Source organism: Xenia sp. Carnegie-2017, unplaced genomic scaffold (genome assembly GCF_021976095.1).
Source record: "Xenia sp. Carnegie-2017 unplaced genomic scaffold, XeniaSp_v1 HiC_scaffold_21, whole genome shotgun sequence".
Classification (NCBI taxonomy): Eukaryota; Metazoa; Cnidaria; class Anthozoa; order Malacalcyonacea; family Xeniidae; genus Xenia; species Xenia sp. Carnegie-2017.
This window is the reverse complement of record NW_025813484.1, coordinates 3,946,205-3,960,881: the sequence shown is the minus strand read 5'-3', so window position 1 is coordinate 3,960,881 and position 14,677 is coordinate 3,946,205. Positions and strand designations below refer to the sequence as shown.

The 14,677-nt window shown below is 36.2% G+C and overlaps 2 protein-coding genes across 3 annotated transcripts; one reads left to right on the top strand and one right to left on the bottom strand.

Moving 5' to 3' along the window:
* The first annotated feature begins 5,016 nt into the window (after window positions 1-5,016).
* Window positions 5,017-7,859, top strand: LOC124444035. Its single transcript, XM_046994603.1, has 2 exons — window positions 5,017-6,557; window positions 6,999-7,859. The coding sequence occupies exons 1-2, from the start codon at window positions 5,142-5,144 to the stop codon at window positions 7,311-7,313; spliced, it is 1,731 nt and encodes a 576-aa protein (XP_046850559.1). The 5' UTR covers window positions 5,017-5,141; the 3' UTR covers window positions 7,314-7,859.
* Window positions 7,307-14,431, bottom strand: LOC124444037 (tRNA-dihydrouridine(20a/20b) synthase [NAD(P)+]-like). 2 transcript variants are annotated; one of them, XM_046994605.1, is made up of 14 exons: window positions 12,683-12,740; window positions 12,530-12,617; window positions 12,177-12,456; window positions 12,011-12,110; window positions 11,791-11,851; window positions 11,646-11,701; window positions 11,228-11,287; window positions 11,070-11,134; window positions 10,933-11,001; window positions 10,805-10,832; window positions 10,122-10,232; window positions 9,489-9,542; window positions 9,188-9,233; window positions 7,307-7,538 (listed from the first exon to the last, which is right to left on the bottom strand). In XM_046994605.1, exons 3-14 carry the CDS (start codon window positions 12,341-12,343, stop codon window positions 7,450-7,452), a joined length of 906 nt encoding a protein of 301 aa, XP_046850561.1. In that variant the 5' UTR covers window positions 12,344-12,456; window positions 12,530-12,617; window positions 12,683-12,740; the 3' UTR covers window positions 7,307-7,449. The 2 variants fall into 2 exon arrangements, with proteins under 2 accessions (XP_046850561.1, XP_046850560.1); XM_046994604.1 differs by lacking the exons at window positions 7,307-7,538; window positions 9,188-9,233; window positions 9,489-9,542; ... (6 more) ...; window positions 11,791-11,851; window positions 12,011-12,110 and adding exons at window positions 12,862-12,955; window positions 13,036-13,150; window positions 13,482-13,619; ... (2 more) ...; window positions 14,117-14,143; window positions 14,218-14,431 and having other exon boundaries at window positions 12,112-12,456; window positions 12,683-12,768.
* Between the last annotated feature and the right edge of the window lie 246 nt (window positions 14,432-14,677).

Sequence of the window (14,677 nt, the reverse complement as noted above, 5' to 3'; positions counted from 1 at the left end):
TCAGAAATTCTATAATCATGTTGCTGGTTCTGTTTTGAGCCAAGATATTAGTAACTGGATTGTCATTGACAACCATGGATCTACTATTGAACAGAACTACATTAATTTCCCATTGAAAATACGATTTTTCAAATTAAATTGCATTGGTTTCTCTGACATAACACTTTTCTTATTGCTGCATGAAGGCAAACCTGTTTAAATAATTATAATGTAGGTGAAGATATTTAGCATGTTGTATAATTGTTATTATACAGAAATTATTTATAATATTATGGCCTTGTGTAATGTATGTCAAGAACTTATTAATTCTCAAAAATGCTAACCTTCTTGCACTACTTTTCTCTTGTGTCCTTACAAATTACAGTTACCTATACTAATTTTTCTAGGTTCAAACAACTTGACAAATTTTTGAATTTTACATTATGCCTTTGAATTTTTCTTTTGTCTTTTGGTAAAATATCAGTAAATGACTTAAAATCAAGTTTATCTAAAATAGTATTTTGTACAAAATAACTATACATAATTGGAAAAGTCTCATGTTGAAGGCGATGTGGCTTCTTTTACTAGATTGCTACTCTTATTCTTTTAAATGATATCGTAATTCTTCAAAAGACATAAAAGTTCTTTTCATCAATTTTTGCTTCTTCCACATTCAACTTCATTGCAACCAATGCATCTTATGTGAATTTTAATCACCTGGAATTGAAAACATATGGATTTTGTCAGATGATGCAGTACTGTATTTAATGTTTCATGCATGTCATGATAAGCTTTTCTTGAGCAAATATTTCAAGGTAGGAGCAAAATTTGGCACATTATTGAACAAAGTAGTTTTATCTTGATTTTGATGTACTAACCTGTTTACTACACTGTGTAACAAACAATTCATTTACAGAAACACCAGATGGCATTTATAAAACTTTTAGCATAAAGCAAACCATTACACACCATCATCATGATTGTCCATAATCTGTCAAATTGTCCAGGCTAGCTGTTTAATACAGGTATTTTTATTGTACGACATGTACCAAAGAGCTCATTAATTAATCTTGCACTGCATTTGATTTCAATACAGCTCTGTCCTTAATATTTGCTTCATATTTTCAGAAAAATATCATGAAAAATCCTCCATTTCAACTCAGTTGAAACAAGGAGTTTTAAGATATGCATATCTCGATAAGAACTGGTTGCTTTGCCTCGTCTAGCAAGCGATTAAGTAAAGAACAAATAAGAATGGATAAACATAACTTAAATTATAACTTAGGAGTAAAACATTCACAAAATATATACAATCACACTTCAAGTATTGACTTAAAACAAAACACTGAACACTTTAAATGGTAAACAATCTTACGTTGCTTACCGGTATCATGAAATGTTTCCTTTTCTGGCATTACTTCAGCATCCGTCTACCAAACAAGTTTGCAACATGTTTTAAAGATAAAATTTCTAAAAGTTTTTGTGTTTGGCATTGATATTTTATATAATCGCTATTGTGGTTGTCAAATCCGGGTGGGCGAAAAAAATTTCATTTTATGAGCCCGCGTCTTTCCGCTGACTTTGACAACCAAAATCCGCCATGTTTTTGACCACGCGGCCGCGCGATGATAATTTATAGTAATTTTGTTTACGTTTCCCCTCCAGGTCTTATAGAACTCAATGGTCCCAACTCTTATACTATAGAGGGCTCTGAAAACTTCCACTTTGAGAAAAATTTTTAACATTCGCTCCCTCCCGAAACGGATCTCTATTACTGCTCGTAGTAATGACAACCAGCGAAAACAACCACGATACCGTAAGCATAAAATATTGAAAATAATGCTTAAGGTTTTTGTGAAATAGACACACACATTTAAATGAGGTAAATCTACTGTAAAATAACGTATATTTTGTCAAGTAATGCTTTAGCTATATTAGAAATAAATATCAAACGGCAATCTTTACACTGTTAATGTGTTGTTAAGCTTTAATGCATAATCCCATGCGCATTACTTGTGTTTTGACTGTTTGTGAACAGCTTGGTGCAACTGTCTTTCTTGAATAGATGGGTAAATCTTAGTTAAAATGTCGAAAAGGAGTTAGAAAAGTTAGCTTAACCCTACGACTTAAGTCGACTGGAAATATATTATAAGTAGGTATGTAATTGTTTTGAGTTTTTTTTGGTAGGATTGATTCTGGGTGTCTTATAAAGTATTATGATATTCTGATAAATCTACTGAGAACTTATGAGGAAAATATCTTGAACTAGGAGAGCAAAAGAACGAAATTCAGAAATTCTATAATCATGTTGCTGATTCTGTTTTAAGCCAAGATATTAGAAACTGGATTGTTATTGACAACCATGGATCTACTACTGAACAGAACTACATTAATTTCCCATTGAAAATACTATTTCTTAAATCAAGTGCATTGGTTTCTCTGACATAACACTTTTCTTATTGCTGCATGAAGGCAAACCTGTTTAAATAATTATAATGTAGGTGAAGATATTTAGCATGTTGTATAATTGTTATTGTACAGTCATTATTTATAATATTATGGCCTTGTGTAATGTATGTCAAGAACTTATTAATTCTCAAAATGCTAACCTTCTTGCACTACTTTTCTTTTGTGTCCTTACAAATTACAGAACCTACTTTTTCTAGGTTCAAACAACTTGACAAATTTTTGAATTTTACATTATGCCTTTGAATTTTTCTTTTTGTCTTTTGGTAAAAATATCAGTGAATGACTTAAAAATCAAGTTTATCTAAAATAGTATTTTGTACAAAGTAACTATACATAATTGGAAAAGTCTCATGTTGAAGGCAGATGTGGCTTCTTTTACTAGATTGCTACTCTTATTCTTTTAAATGATATCGTAATTCTTCAAAAGACATAAAAAGTTCTTTGCCATCAATTTTTGCTTCTTCCACATTCAACTTCATTGCAACCAATGCATCTTATGTGAATTTTTAATCACCTGGAATTGAAAAATGTATGGATTTTGTCAGATGATGCAGTACTGTATTTAATGTTTCATGCATGTAATGATAAGCTTTTCTTGAGCAAATATTTCAAGGTAGGAGCAAAATTTGGCACATTATTGAACAAAGTAGTTTTTATCTTGATTTTGATGTACTAACCTGTTTAGTACACTGTGTAACAAACAATTCATTTACAGAAACACCATATGGCATTTATAAAACTTTTAGCATAAAGCAAACCTTTACACACCATCATCATGCTTGTCCAAATCTGTCAAATTGTCCAGGCTAGCTGTTTAATACAGGTAATTTTTATTGTACGACATGTACCAAAGAGCTATTAATTAATCCTGCACTGCATTTGATTTCAATACAGCTCTGTCCTTAATATTTGCTTCATATTTTCAGAAAAATATCATGAAAAAATCCTCCATTTCAACTCAGTTGAAACAAGGAGTTTTAAGATATGCATATCTCGATAAGAACTGGTTGCTTTGCCTCGTCTAGCAATCGATTAAGTAAAGAACAAATAAGACTGGATAAACATAACTTAAATTACAACTTAGGAGTAAAAACATTCACAAAATATATGCCATCACACTTCAAGTATTGACTTAAAACAAAACACTGAACACTTTAAATAGTAAACAATCTTACGTTGCTTACCGGTGTCATGAAATGTTTCCTTTTCTGGCATTACTTCAGCATCCGTATACCAAACAAGTTTGCAGCATGTTTTAAAGACAAAATTTCTAAAAGTTTTTGTGCTTGGCATTGATATTTTCTATAATCGCAATTGTGGTTGTCAAATCCGGGTGGGCGAAAAAAATTTCATTTTATGAGCCCGCGTCTTTCCGCTGACTTTGACAACCAAAATCCGCCATGTCTTTGACCACGCGGCCGCGCGCTAATAATTTATACTAATTTTGTTGACGTTTCCCCTCCAGGTCTTATAGAACTCAATGGGTGAGGCAAGGACGCCATCTTGAAAGGTGGCAAAAATCAAAACTCAAAATGAAAAATAGATTAAAGAAAGTTAAAAAAACAACAATCAAATCAAGAATATCAACTTTGCAACTGTATATCAACTCAGGAAAAGCGGATCGTATCAGCCGTAACTCCGATAGCTGTAGAATCTCGGCGGCGTCAATATCTAGTAGATTGAGTTCTAGGTCATTGACTCGCACTCTAGCTCTGAGTCCGAGTGAGACACAGAACTCCCGCTAACCAAAGGCAATCTCATTTACACATCGCTGTCATTGATGGCAGGGAATAGTTATGAGTCATTTTGAGGCGTCATTCGGCGAGTGAGCTTTTAGAAAACAGGCGTAAGTCCTCGAGTTTTACAATTTGATGAAAACGAGTTTTTTGAGCACAGATGCATATTTAGGGTGTCTACATGATCCCGGCTTGCCGCTATTGAGTGAGGCGTGAAATGATTTCGAGACATTGAAAAGGGGCAAAACTTCAAAGTTAAAAATTACAACTGTTTGTTAAGCGCCAAAAGTCATTCCTGTTGTAATTCTCAAACTAGGCCAAATTGGTTGTTTTAGTTTCAAATGTTTTGCGTAGTTATTAATTCAAATTATTGTGAAATTGCTCGAGAAGATTTATCTGATGATAAGCATTGAATCGTTTCCATTTGCCAAAATCATTGCCTGAATCCCGGCTACCCGGGCTCATGTAATCAGCCCCTTAGTTAAACAAAATCAAACGCGACTTTTTCTATGTGAGATGTAGGAGAAATCTTCATTTAATAAAGAACAGACAGCGTTTGGACTAAACAGCATGCGAACGAACAAAAAATTCCTAAGAACATCGGCAGTATAAATAGACCCCTCCCCTCTCCCCACTTTTCAATAACACGATAAAACGCAAAATTTTACAGGGACAGTGTCATAATTCAAACCTATATATGTGTATCAATGTACATAGTATCAACATCTTTATTGAACGCCTTAATCCGCCACTAAAGTAAATATTATTTTAATCCTTTACAACCATAATTGACGTTTTTATCTCCTCCGCGGTATCATATTTCCAAGTTCGCAAATCATTTTGTTGTTTTCCTTCCATACTTATTGACACAAAGCGTACGTAAGGCAACTAAAGCATTCGCGGTTTCTTCAAATCGACATCAGTGATAATGTGATCAAGGTAAATCTTCCTAGTTCGATGGAAATCGAAATAGCTTCGAAAACAAAAGCGACGTCTCGAAGGAGATTAATTGAAGCCATAGTCGATGGTAGACTTTATCTGACCAAGATCATTCTTAAAGACCTCGCTGATTTGAACTTTTTCGACAGTCAACATCGAAGTCCGCTGATGCTTGCCTTCATGATCGATGACGAAAAACATCGAACAAGAGCGGCGATGATCAACAGGTTATTGCGACACGGTGCCGACGTGAACTTGATGGATAACAATGGTCAGCATGTTCTACATTGGGCATGCAAAATGAATAAATTGAACTTGGTGCGACTGCTCATGGAGAAATGCGTCATGGACATCGATCTGTCATCGCAGGATAACGAAGGCAACACACCACTGATGTACGCAGTTCTTAACAGCAATACAAAAATGGTGAAAATTATCGTCGACGCCATGACGAAATTCCGTTTGACGGTAGATCAAAGAAATAAGGAAGACAAAACGGCTTATTACAAATCAGTGGAACTTGGCTACGATGAGTGCACGGGTATTCTGTCGCGGGTTGGTAATGCATCTCAAGGCATACAGGTCAATCCATTTCACAATTTTGATAAAAAGAACTTTCGCGGTCGCCCATCCTCAGCACCGGAATTCAAAAGATATGGCTACCAAAAATCCGCGCAAATTCACTGCCGCCAATCAACCGATCACCGTTCGAGACAAAAAACAGCAACTGTACGGTGCACCCTTCAAAAAACGCTTCATCAAAAAGGAACAAAAGAACTTAAGAGATGTAGCCCTGAAAAAATGGCTTATCCAAATAAAACAATTATGAATAAAGCGACAACAGAACTTAGGAGATGTAGCCCTGAAAAAATGGCTCATCCAGACAAAACTATTATGAATAAAGCAACAATAGAATTTAGGAGATGTAGCCCTGAAAAAATGGCTCATTCAAGCAAAACAATTATGAATAAAGCGACAACAGAACTTAGGAGATGTAGCCCTGAAAAAATGGCTCATTCAAGCAAAATAATTATGAGTAAAGCGACAACAGAACTTAGGAGATGTAGCCCTGAAAAAATGGCTCATCCAGATAAAACAATTATGAATAAAGCGACAACAGAACGTAGGAGATGTAGACCTGAAAAAATGGCTCATCCAGACAAAACAATTATGAATAAAGCGACAACAGAATTTAGGAGATCAAACACGAAAAATGATCGAGCAACCCATTCACCATCGGAGCCATTGCAGAAAACCACTTTGAAAAATCCTCAATCTTTCGAACAACAACAGTGTTTTCTAGGACTTTTACTGAATGATTCGGAGAGAGACGATTCAAGCATGTCGGGTCCTTCAAGTAGCCATGACGATCTAGCAAAACTGGCCGTTATCAATTGCAAAAGAGCCGAGCTATCAAACGCATCTGTCGACAAGGTGAATATCAAGTGAATTTGCATGATGGTTGACGGTAAGCCATGGACGGATTTCCTGGGGGGGAATGCAGGGACTCTACCCTCAAAATATCAGATTTTCCCCTATTAATAAATTGTTCGCCCCTACAGAAAAGTTTTAACAAAACAAATCAATAGTGCGGCCGTACCGAGTTTTTCTGGGAAGTATTTGAACTTTACACTACCTTTGGTAACTGCACACTACCGACCGCCCCTAAAAATCTTACTCCCTTGCATTGCCTTACTTCACTTACCAGCACAATCCACCCACCCCCCCCCTCTCTCCCAAAAAATTTTTTAGCACTACCCATGAAAAAAAAACATGAAAATCCGCTCGTGCCGAGAGAAAGCCCAGTGGCAAGTCATAATGGTAGCATTTGATTGGTCAATATAATGGTGACGGTATACAAATACATATTTGCAGAACAACGAATATTGCAACTTCGGTTTTTCCCACTACATCTCATTTTTGGAATGGAAGAATGGAGTGGAGAAACACGAGTCGTCTTTACGACGATTTCTCGCTCTAAGAGGCGAGCAAGACTCGCCGACGTCGTCTTTCAGAAAAGGTTTTCCCCTTCAAAGGTGGCAACAAGCCCAAGATCTCGAAATTATTGGCGATACGTCCTCGACATCCGGTGAGAGCAAAGCAAGTACGGGTAAAAAATTTTCGACCATCGCAAAAACTATCGGAATATCCTTATATCTCAATAACAAAAGGAAAGCGACCAATAAATGACGATGAATAAATAGATTATGTCGCGTGTCTACATGAAGTAACGTTCGTGCAATCTATATATGATCGACAATGACTTTTTTGCCCGAACGGAGTCTTCAATCGTGCATGCATGAGAAACGTGGAAACTTATCTGCGTTCATAAAGTCTTGGAGTAAGTAGATCCATCTGGTTTGCCGAATATTACAACATTCGCCATGTTTATGAACAAACCGTTCTCGACAACGCCTAAAAAATATACCATTCATTTGATATACAAAGAGTAATTATAATGACCGACTAAAGCTACCATGGAGACGTCGCATTGTCTAATGAGTGGCTGTAAAATTTTAAACATCTTTGTTCCTGGCAAGTTGCGGATGAAATGTTTGGAAAAGATTTTTTGTACAATGGATGAACAAAAAAAAGTAGCGCGCCACTCTCAAAAACATCGTTACTTACAGACAGATTGATAGATTACTTGATGGTGAAGAAACTGTTTTATTTTATAGCTTGGTCTAAGCATACTCTTTAGAAAAAATAAAACGTGTTTAATTGGGCGTGTTTCAACATATCAATGACCTCAAACACACAAGCAGGGGGGCGGATTTGCAATGAGAGGGGGGTGCGCGCCCACAAAATTCTCTAACACCCCTAAAAGAAAAATTCTAAAGTGGTAACTTTAATATAACAGTATTAGAGACTACGAAATTGTACAGTAAGACTGAGTGAAACCTCAAACACACAAGCCGGGGGGCGGGCTAGCAATGAGGGGGTGTGCGCACCCCTAAAAAAAGTATTAGAGACTAAGAAATTGTACAGTAAAAGTAGAACTTCTCATTTCAAAGGCAATTACATATTTTATATTACCACCATTTGCAATTGAGTATTACCATGCGCGTTTTCATTGAAACATTAAAATTGAAATAAATTACTTAACACACATTAATTAACGAAAAACACGTAAATTTTTTTTTAAAAACTAAGGACACTTTCCTAAAAATCCACACCGAGGCAACTTTACCTAGGATAACGATGCACACACACCCTCCCTTGGAAATTCTGCACCTATCCTGTCGAATGAGCATTGACCCGCTCTGGCACATAAGAGGATTTGTTTCCACAAAAAAGTACATTGTGATGCAATGGCCAACACAGTCACCTCTTTTTAACCTTATGGAAAACTTAAACCCGATTCAAACTTCAATCTTCATATGAACCGACCCTTATTTTGCCATTTACTTCATGTAAAGTTCGACGTTCGAACCAGGCCTTAAAGGCAGAGCAAATTAAGTCACTTGCCAAAAACTCATAACCAACAAATGACGATGAGCATTTTTCAATGCTGAGAAATACGCAGATGAAACGAATAAGCAACGAAGCTAGTTGAAAACAGAACTATATACGCAGTTGTTGCATTTCATGCAAAAGCATTGCCACAACACTATTTATGCAATTTGCTTGTATTTATTTTTCTTTTAATTGCTTGAAATTGTTGACGATCGTTGAATTAACATTTTTATTGCATTTTTTTTGACAGTAAATATGTTTTTCATTTCTACACAATTTGCCAAAATTGACGAGCATGAATCCAGTGAGAATACTTCTCTATGAAACCTACTTTTTCGTTCATCCATTGCAATCAACACTACACATGGTACCTCTGACGATATGGTACCTCTGACGATATGGTACCTCTGACGATATTGTACCTCTGACGACTGAAGTTCTCATTATGCAATGTGATGCAATGAATATGACGTCACTGGTTGTATAAATTGGACATTTCAAAAATTATCACAAAAATGAAAAGAGATGTGCATGAGCTGTTTCAGAATGTCTACTATCATTTAAAAACAAAATATCTTCACTCATAACAAAACTTCAAATACACAAACCTGGAATCATATTGATCTCTTTGTTCAATCGATCCCAATTCTGAACCTAAACGTGATCAACAAGTTCAATATCGTGGCCAGCGATTTGAAGGATAACGTTATGAATACGACAGCTCCAACAATAGCTATATTGAAAGTGTTATGTCGGGCGATCATATTCATAATGAAAAACAATCATATTCATAATGAAAAACGGTCATATTCATAATGAAAAACGGTCATATTCATAATGAAAAACGGTTTGAACATTTTAATTTTACTCGTCATGCATGTTTTGAAGATGAGGAAAAATTCTTCTTACATCTTTAAAGTGACAATCAAGAATAAAGTTACCATTGTCGGTGACAACCGGGCCCTAAAATAAAACAGAAATCCATCAAAGTTTTCTGACTCCAGTTAAATGTTTATCAGGCAACGGAGAAATGCAATCATATCCAAGAGGCAATATAAGACTTTGAAAAGAAATATAAAGGAATTTTAACCAGCAAATATTTGAATGTGAAAGAGCTGGAAATTTCTGTTCTTGCAGAATCATCAAGGACCTCTAGCACATTTTGATTAAGAGTGTAGCGCCCCAAAGCTCTGGGGTCTGTGATCATGACTCAGATTGTGATGAGAGAGTAATATGGATGCCAAGGTTCAAATTTGCTCATGTGTGAGATTGCCCATAAGGCATTACCACAGAATAATAATTATATACAGAGGGGCCACTCAAGTGTGCACCGTATCCCCACGGCTGCCATTATTCCAGCAAGATACAGAGGGTTTTTCGCTTGTTTCCAGCCACTGCAATGACATGACGGCATTTCTTCGCAATGAAATCGGTGCACGTTCATGCACGTGCGACATCGTGTAATATTAAACTAATGTCACAATTTGTGAGAATTGTCATGTATGGAGTAAATTTACGCCTATTTCATAAGTGGATACTTACAGCTTTGTTTTTGGCCATCCTAAGAATGGGAGTTAAATTTAGGTTCTCCAATGCTAATATGACCGGAGAGTACGCCATGGGAATTACTTCAACAGGAATGCCTCGTTTCCACTGTTAAAAATGTTATGCTTATTATATACCACCAAAATTTCATGCACAGATCTGTCTGCTGGCTATGGGCAGTGCTGTAGAACTAAATTTATCAGATGGGAAGCTCTCTTGACGTTTTTGTCAATAGTGCCCTTTTAAAATTACCCATTTCAAAGGTAGAAGGGGGGCACCTCCCCCAACCACACCCCCCCACTTCTACAGCACTGGCTATCGGTGAATGCAATACATGATTAAGATTGTTTTGACGTGAGGGGGAAATTCAAATGAATACATGCAGTTTGAATAAGTTGAACAATTGACAACTTTTTTATTTCGAATGTTTTTTTTGCTTCTTTGTAATTAACAGTAACAAAGGCGGCCCGTTCTTTCCTCCCACAATGCAAAAATGTTTGCGTTCAATCGCTGAAAAACAATGAATGAAATAAATTTACAGTAATTTTTCTGAAAAATTTGCAATGAATGGAATAAATGTACAGCAATTTTGCTGAAAAATTTGCATAGTAGGAGTAAAAGATCGGGCTCCCTTTGCCACTGGTGGTTAGAAAAAAATGCACCAATTTTCTTTAGCCAACCTGCTCTCCAAAGTGTGTTGAATCCTTCCTAAGAAAACAGCAATAGATTAAATGTCTGTGTGACATCACTATCACAAAATCCTCTCACTCAAACTGGTGAAACCTATAGTGCTAAAGAATTCACCAACCTTTCATCGGCAACAACAACAAATGTTTGCGCACAAGAAGCCACTATCTTTTCTTGAGTTAAACAGCCCCTACAAAAGTAATCACACTCATAGTCATCCATGAAATCGGTCAATTTGAGGTTGAAAATGGTGTTTACCCTCCTCCTTTAATCAAATTTAACGAGGCATCAACTTCATCGGCCCCATCAAATGCAACATCCAGCTAAGTATAGGCATGCATCACATTGAGTGTAAAATTTCATTGCAATATTTCAAATTTTAAGATACAATAAAATATTCACAATGCTTTGCTTACCCTTGGATTTCTGTTTAAATCAGTAAGATACAAATCATTCTCTACGATAAGCTGTTTTGCCTGCCATAAGAACATAATCAGTATAGTTTCTTCTGCACAGTGTAGGGATCAAAGCAGTTTATTGTGCACTTTGTAGGGATCAATGGAGTTCATTGTGCACTTTGTAGGGATCAATGGAGTTCATTGTGCACTTTGTAGGGACCAATGGAGTTCATTGTGCACTTTGTAGAGAACAATGGAGTTCATTGTGCACTTTGTAGGGACCCATGCAAGACTAAAAACTTTGTGAACTGTGCATAAACAAGATTGTGTGCATAAAAGTGAGTTCTCAATTGGACAGTACAAGCTTTCCAGTCTGGGATCAATGCAGTCCATTGTGCACTATATAGGATCATAAATATATTTTCCCATTACACACCTGAAATGAGGTAGGTACACACTTGATTTGAAGATTTTCTTTCTTCACTTTCTCGCCTGTTGAAAATAATTCAATGGTGAAGAGCGCGACAGGTCTCCAGCTGCTCTTAAATTTACTGTCACTAGATAATACATGTAAAACCTACCTAAATGTTGTATTGCAGGTACAATGGTCGAGCCACTACCAACCCCAATCACCTGATTATCCTGAAACTCAGAAAATACGGACAGTTCATTGCCATTTTTCGTAACTCCAAATGTTACAAAATTAAGCAAACTTTGTTCGCACTTCCTTCGATGTGCCAATCAGTCTTCAACATATATGTTAGGATATCCTCGAAAATTATAATGAGTTCTTCTTCCTACCTTTACGTATCGGTCAATAGCAGCACAACCTGCAGCTTTCTTTGCAGCATCCATGTGTAATCTTTCAACGGTTTGCAGCGAAAATAATAACTTAAAATATCTGTGGAACGAGAACATTTATTTGAATAATGGCACATTTCGAAATTAGCATACAATAGATGATTACTTCATGTAAGCCACTGTAATTGAGCCGTATCGAATAAACGGTTCGTGTCCACTAAACGTTAAAAATCTAATTCTGTTCACATGTTTTCTTTTGGTTGATAAAAGAACATAAAAGTCTTTCTCCAAAAATAACATAAAAATCTTTCCCACGGAAACAGTTTCGCCCATTTTTATTTTTGCTTTTTAAAAACTGGCAGGCATCTTTCTCGTGATCCCAAAATTCTCCTCGATGTACTGCAGAACTGCATGGAGATTTGTCAAACTGTTAAAAACTCTTCTTTCTACATAAAAAGGTTCACCACAAAGTAGTTAAGGGAACAAGTCAAAGTTTGTGAATGCATGCTACAACCAAACCTTGTTTGCCAAGAACTTTTTTCAGCATAAACATGAGATGATGATGAAAATGTGTGTAGGAAATGCCTATCGAAAGGCTGATATCAATCTGCAAGCAAAATGAAAATGAACACAGCGACAGTATATCAGGTATTTGCTAGAAACATCTCTTACCCAATCCTGAAGACATTGTATTGGAAGTGACTTGTACCCAGCATACATTGCAGGATTTACTAAAATGCCTCTGGCAGCCATGACACCTTGTAAATTTTAATTAAGTACATCAATTATTAAATCAAAACGAACATGGATTAAATTTAAAATCACCACAATGGCAATAGATCTCCACAAACCATCAACACCCGTAGCTTCCTTTACTTGGGCAATGTCATCATCATTTCTTATGTCACCATTGGCAACAACTGGAATACTGACACTATCCTTTATCTAAACAAGTTTCGGAAGTTAACTTCATCATAAATATACAAACATCTGACATTTAATAATGAAGTCCGGTGAAATATTACCAACTTTATGGTTTCGTAGGAGCAAGGTTGTGATCGCTGTTCTATTGTTCTACCATGTACTGTAATCCATGACACTCCAGCATGTTCCGCTTTTCGACACACATCCACAGTCTCCCTTGAATAGTCAACATAAATTATCAGTAAAGTAAATGGTTTGAACCCGGGAGTATCGTTACATGTTTGTAGATGTAGATCATCCAGGTTGGTATAGTCCTAAGAAGGACTGTTTTTGTTGTTGTTGACTGACGTTTCGACAACCTTAGCAGTAGTCATCTTTAGAGTCATATATTACTCTGAAGATGACTACTGCTAAGATTGTCGAAACGTCGGTCAACAACAACAAACACAGTCCTCAGGACTATACCAACCTGGACAATCTACATCTACAAACATGTAATAAATTATCATTGTAGATTCTACATAGAATTCGCATGACAGCGGCCAACCTTGTATTGTGATGAATTCGGATTTTAATAGAGATAGGAAAGTCATTCGGAACCCTTTGTTTTGTTTGTTTGACCATATCTTCTATCAGTTGAGGGTTCTGTATGAGATATGCCCCGTAACCAGCTTTCATCGCCCATCTATTCAAATTATTATTACAAAGTATGGAAGAAGTTAGCAAGTTTTTAATAGAAATAAAGAGTGAAGCAATGGCATATTGACTGAAAACCATCAATGACCCCACAATGACCCAGTGCGTACATTGTGTCCCTACCTTTGAGGACAGCCACAGTTCATATCAACACCATCTGAAAATGGCACAATCAATTCGGTTGCATCAGCAAAGTCCTTGGCACATTTTGATGCAAACTGGACAACTAGTGGGCGATCGGCTAAGTAAAAAACACAAAAGTCATATGTAAAATGAAGAAAATGCAGATATTGTCGAAACTTACAAGCATTAGTCGTGAAATCACTGTCTCTCGCCTTCTGTGATTGGATGAAGGAATCAGAAACAATCATGGGAGTGAATGCCAAATCACAACCATATCTTGATTAAAATTGGATTCAACATCAATTAATTTAAAGATTATCATAACGCATATAAGTGGAACCATACAGTAAATTGTAAAATTACCTTCGAACTAAACAACGGAACGGTAATCTAAACAAAAAATTTTCACTGTTTTCTTGAATTTGAAACGATAATTTGCAAAACGATCTTCATTCGGCACCTACTTGGAATATCGAACCATAGGAGCACATATCTTCACAATTTCTTTTCTTTTGAAGAGTTCTATGGGATTTAACCAATTCTTTTGCTGGCTCTCCCCAGCAAGTTCCATATACAATATAACATTACCTAATTTGCAGTATTCTTGTAAAATGGACCAAAATATACCATTGTTATTGTTATTATATTTTTAATCTTTTCATTTACAATACATCTAGCTCCTCTTTACCAAGCCCCTCGTCGCCGTCTCGCTGTCATTTGTCTCATGAAATGCGCGCGAAAACATGGCAAAATGTTACTTTAAAATTTAAGTAATCATTTTCAAAAGACGAATACTACGAAATGACGAACTTTTGAGAGGTCTACTGCTATGAAAGGAGAGGCACACGTGGCGGGGCCTCCTCCAGCTTTTTTTTAAATATGTATTAAAGTTTTGGTCCATAATCTTATAGAGGACAAAGAAGG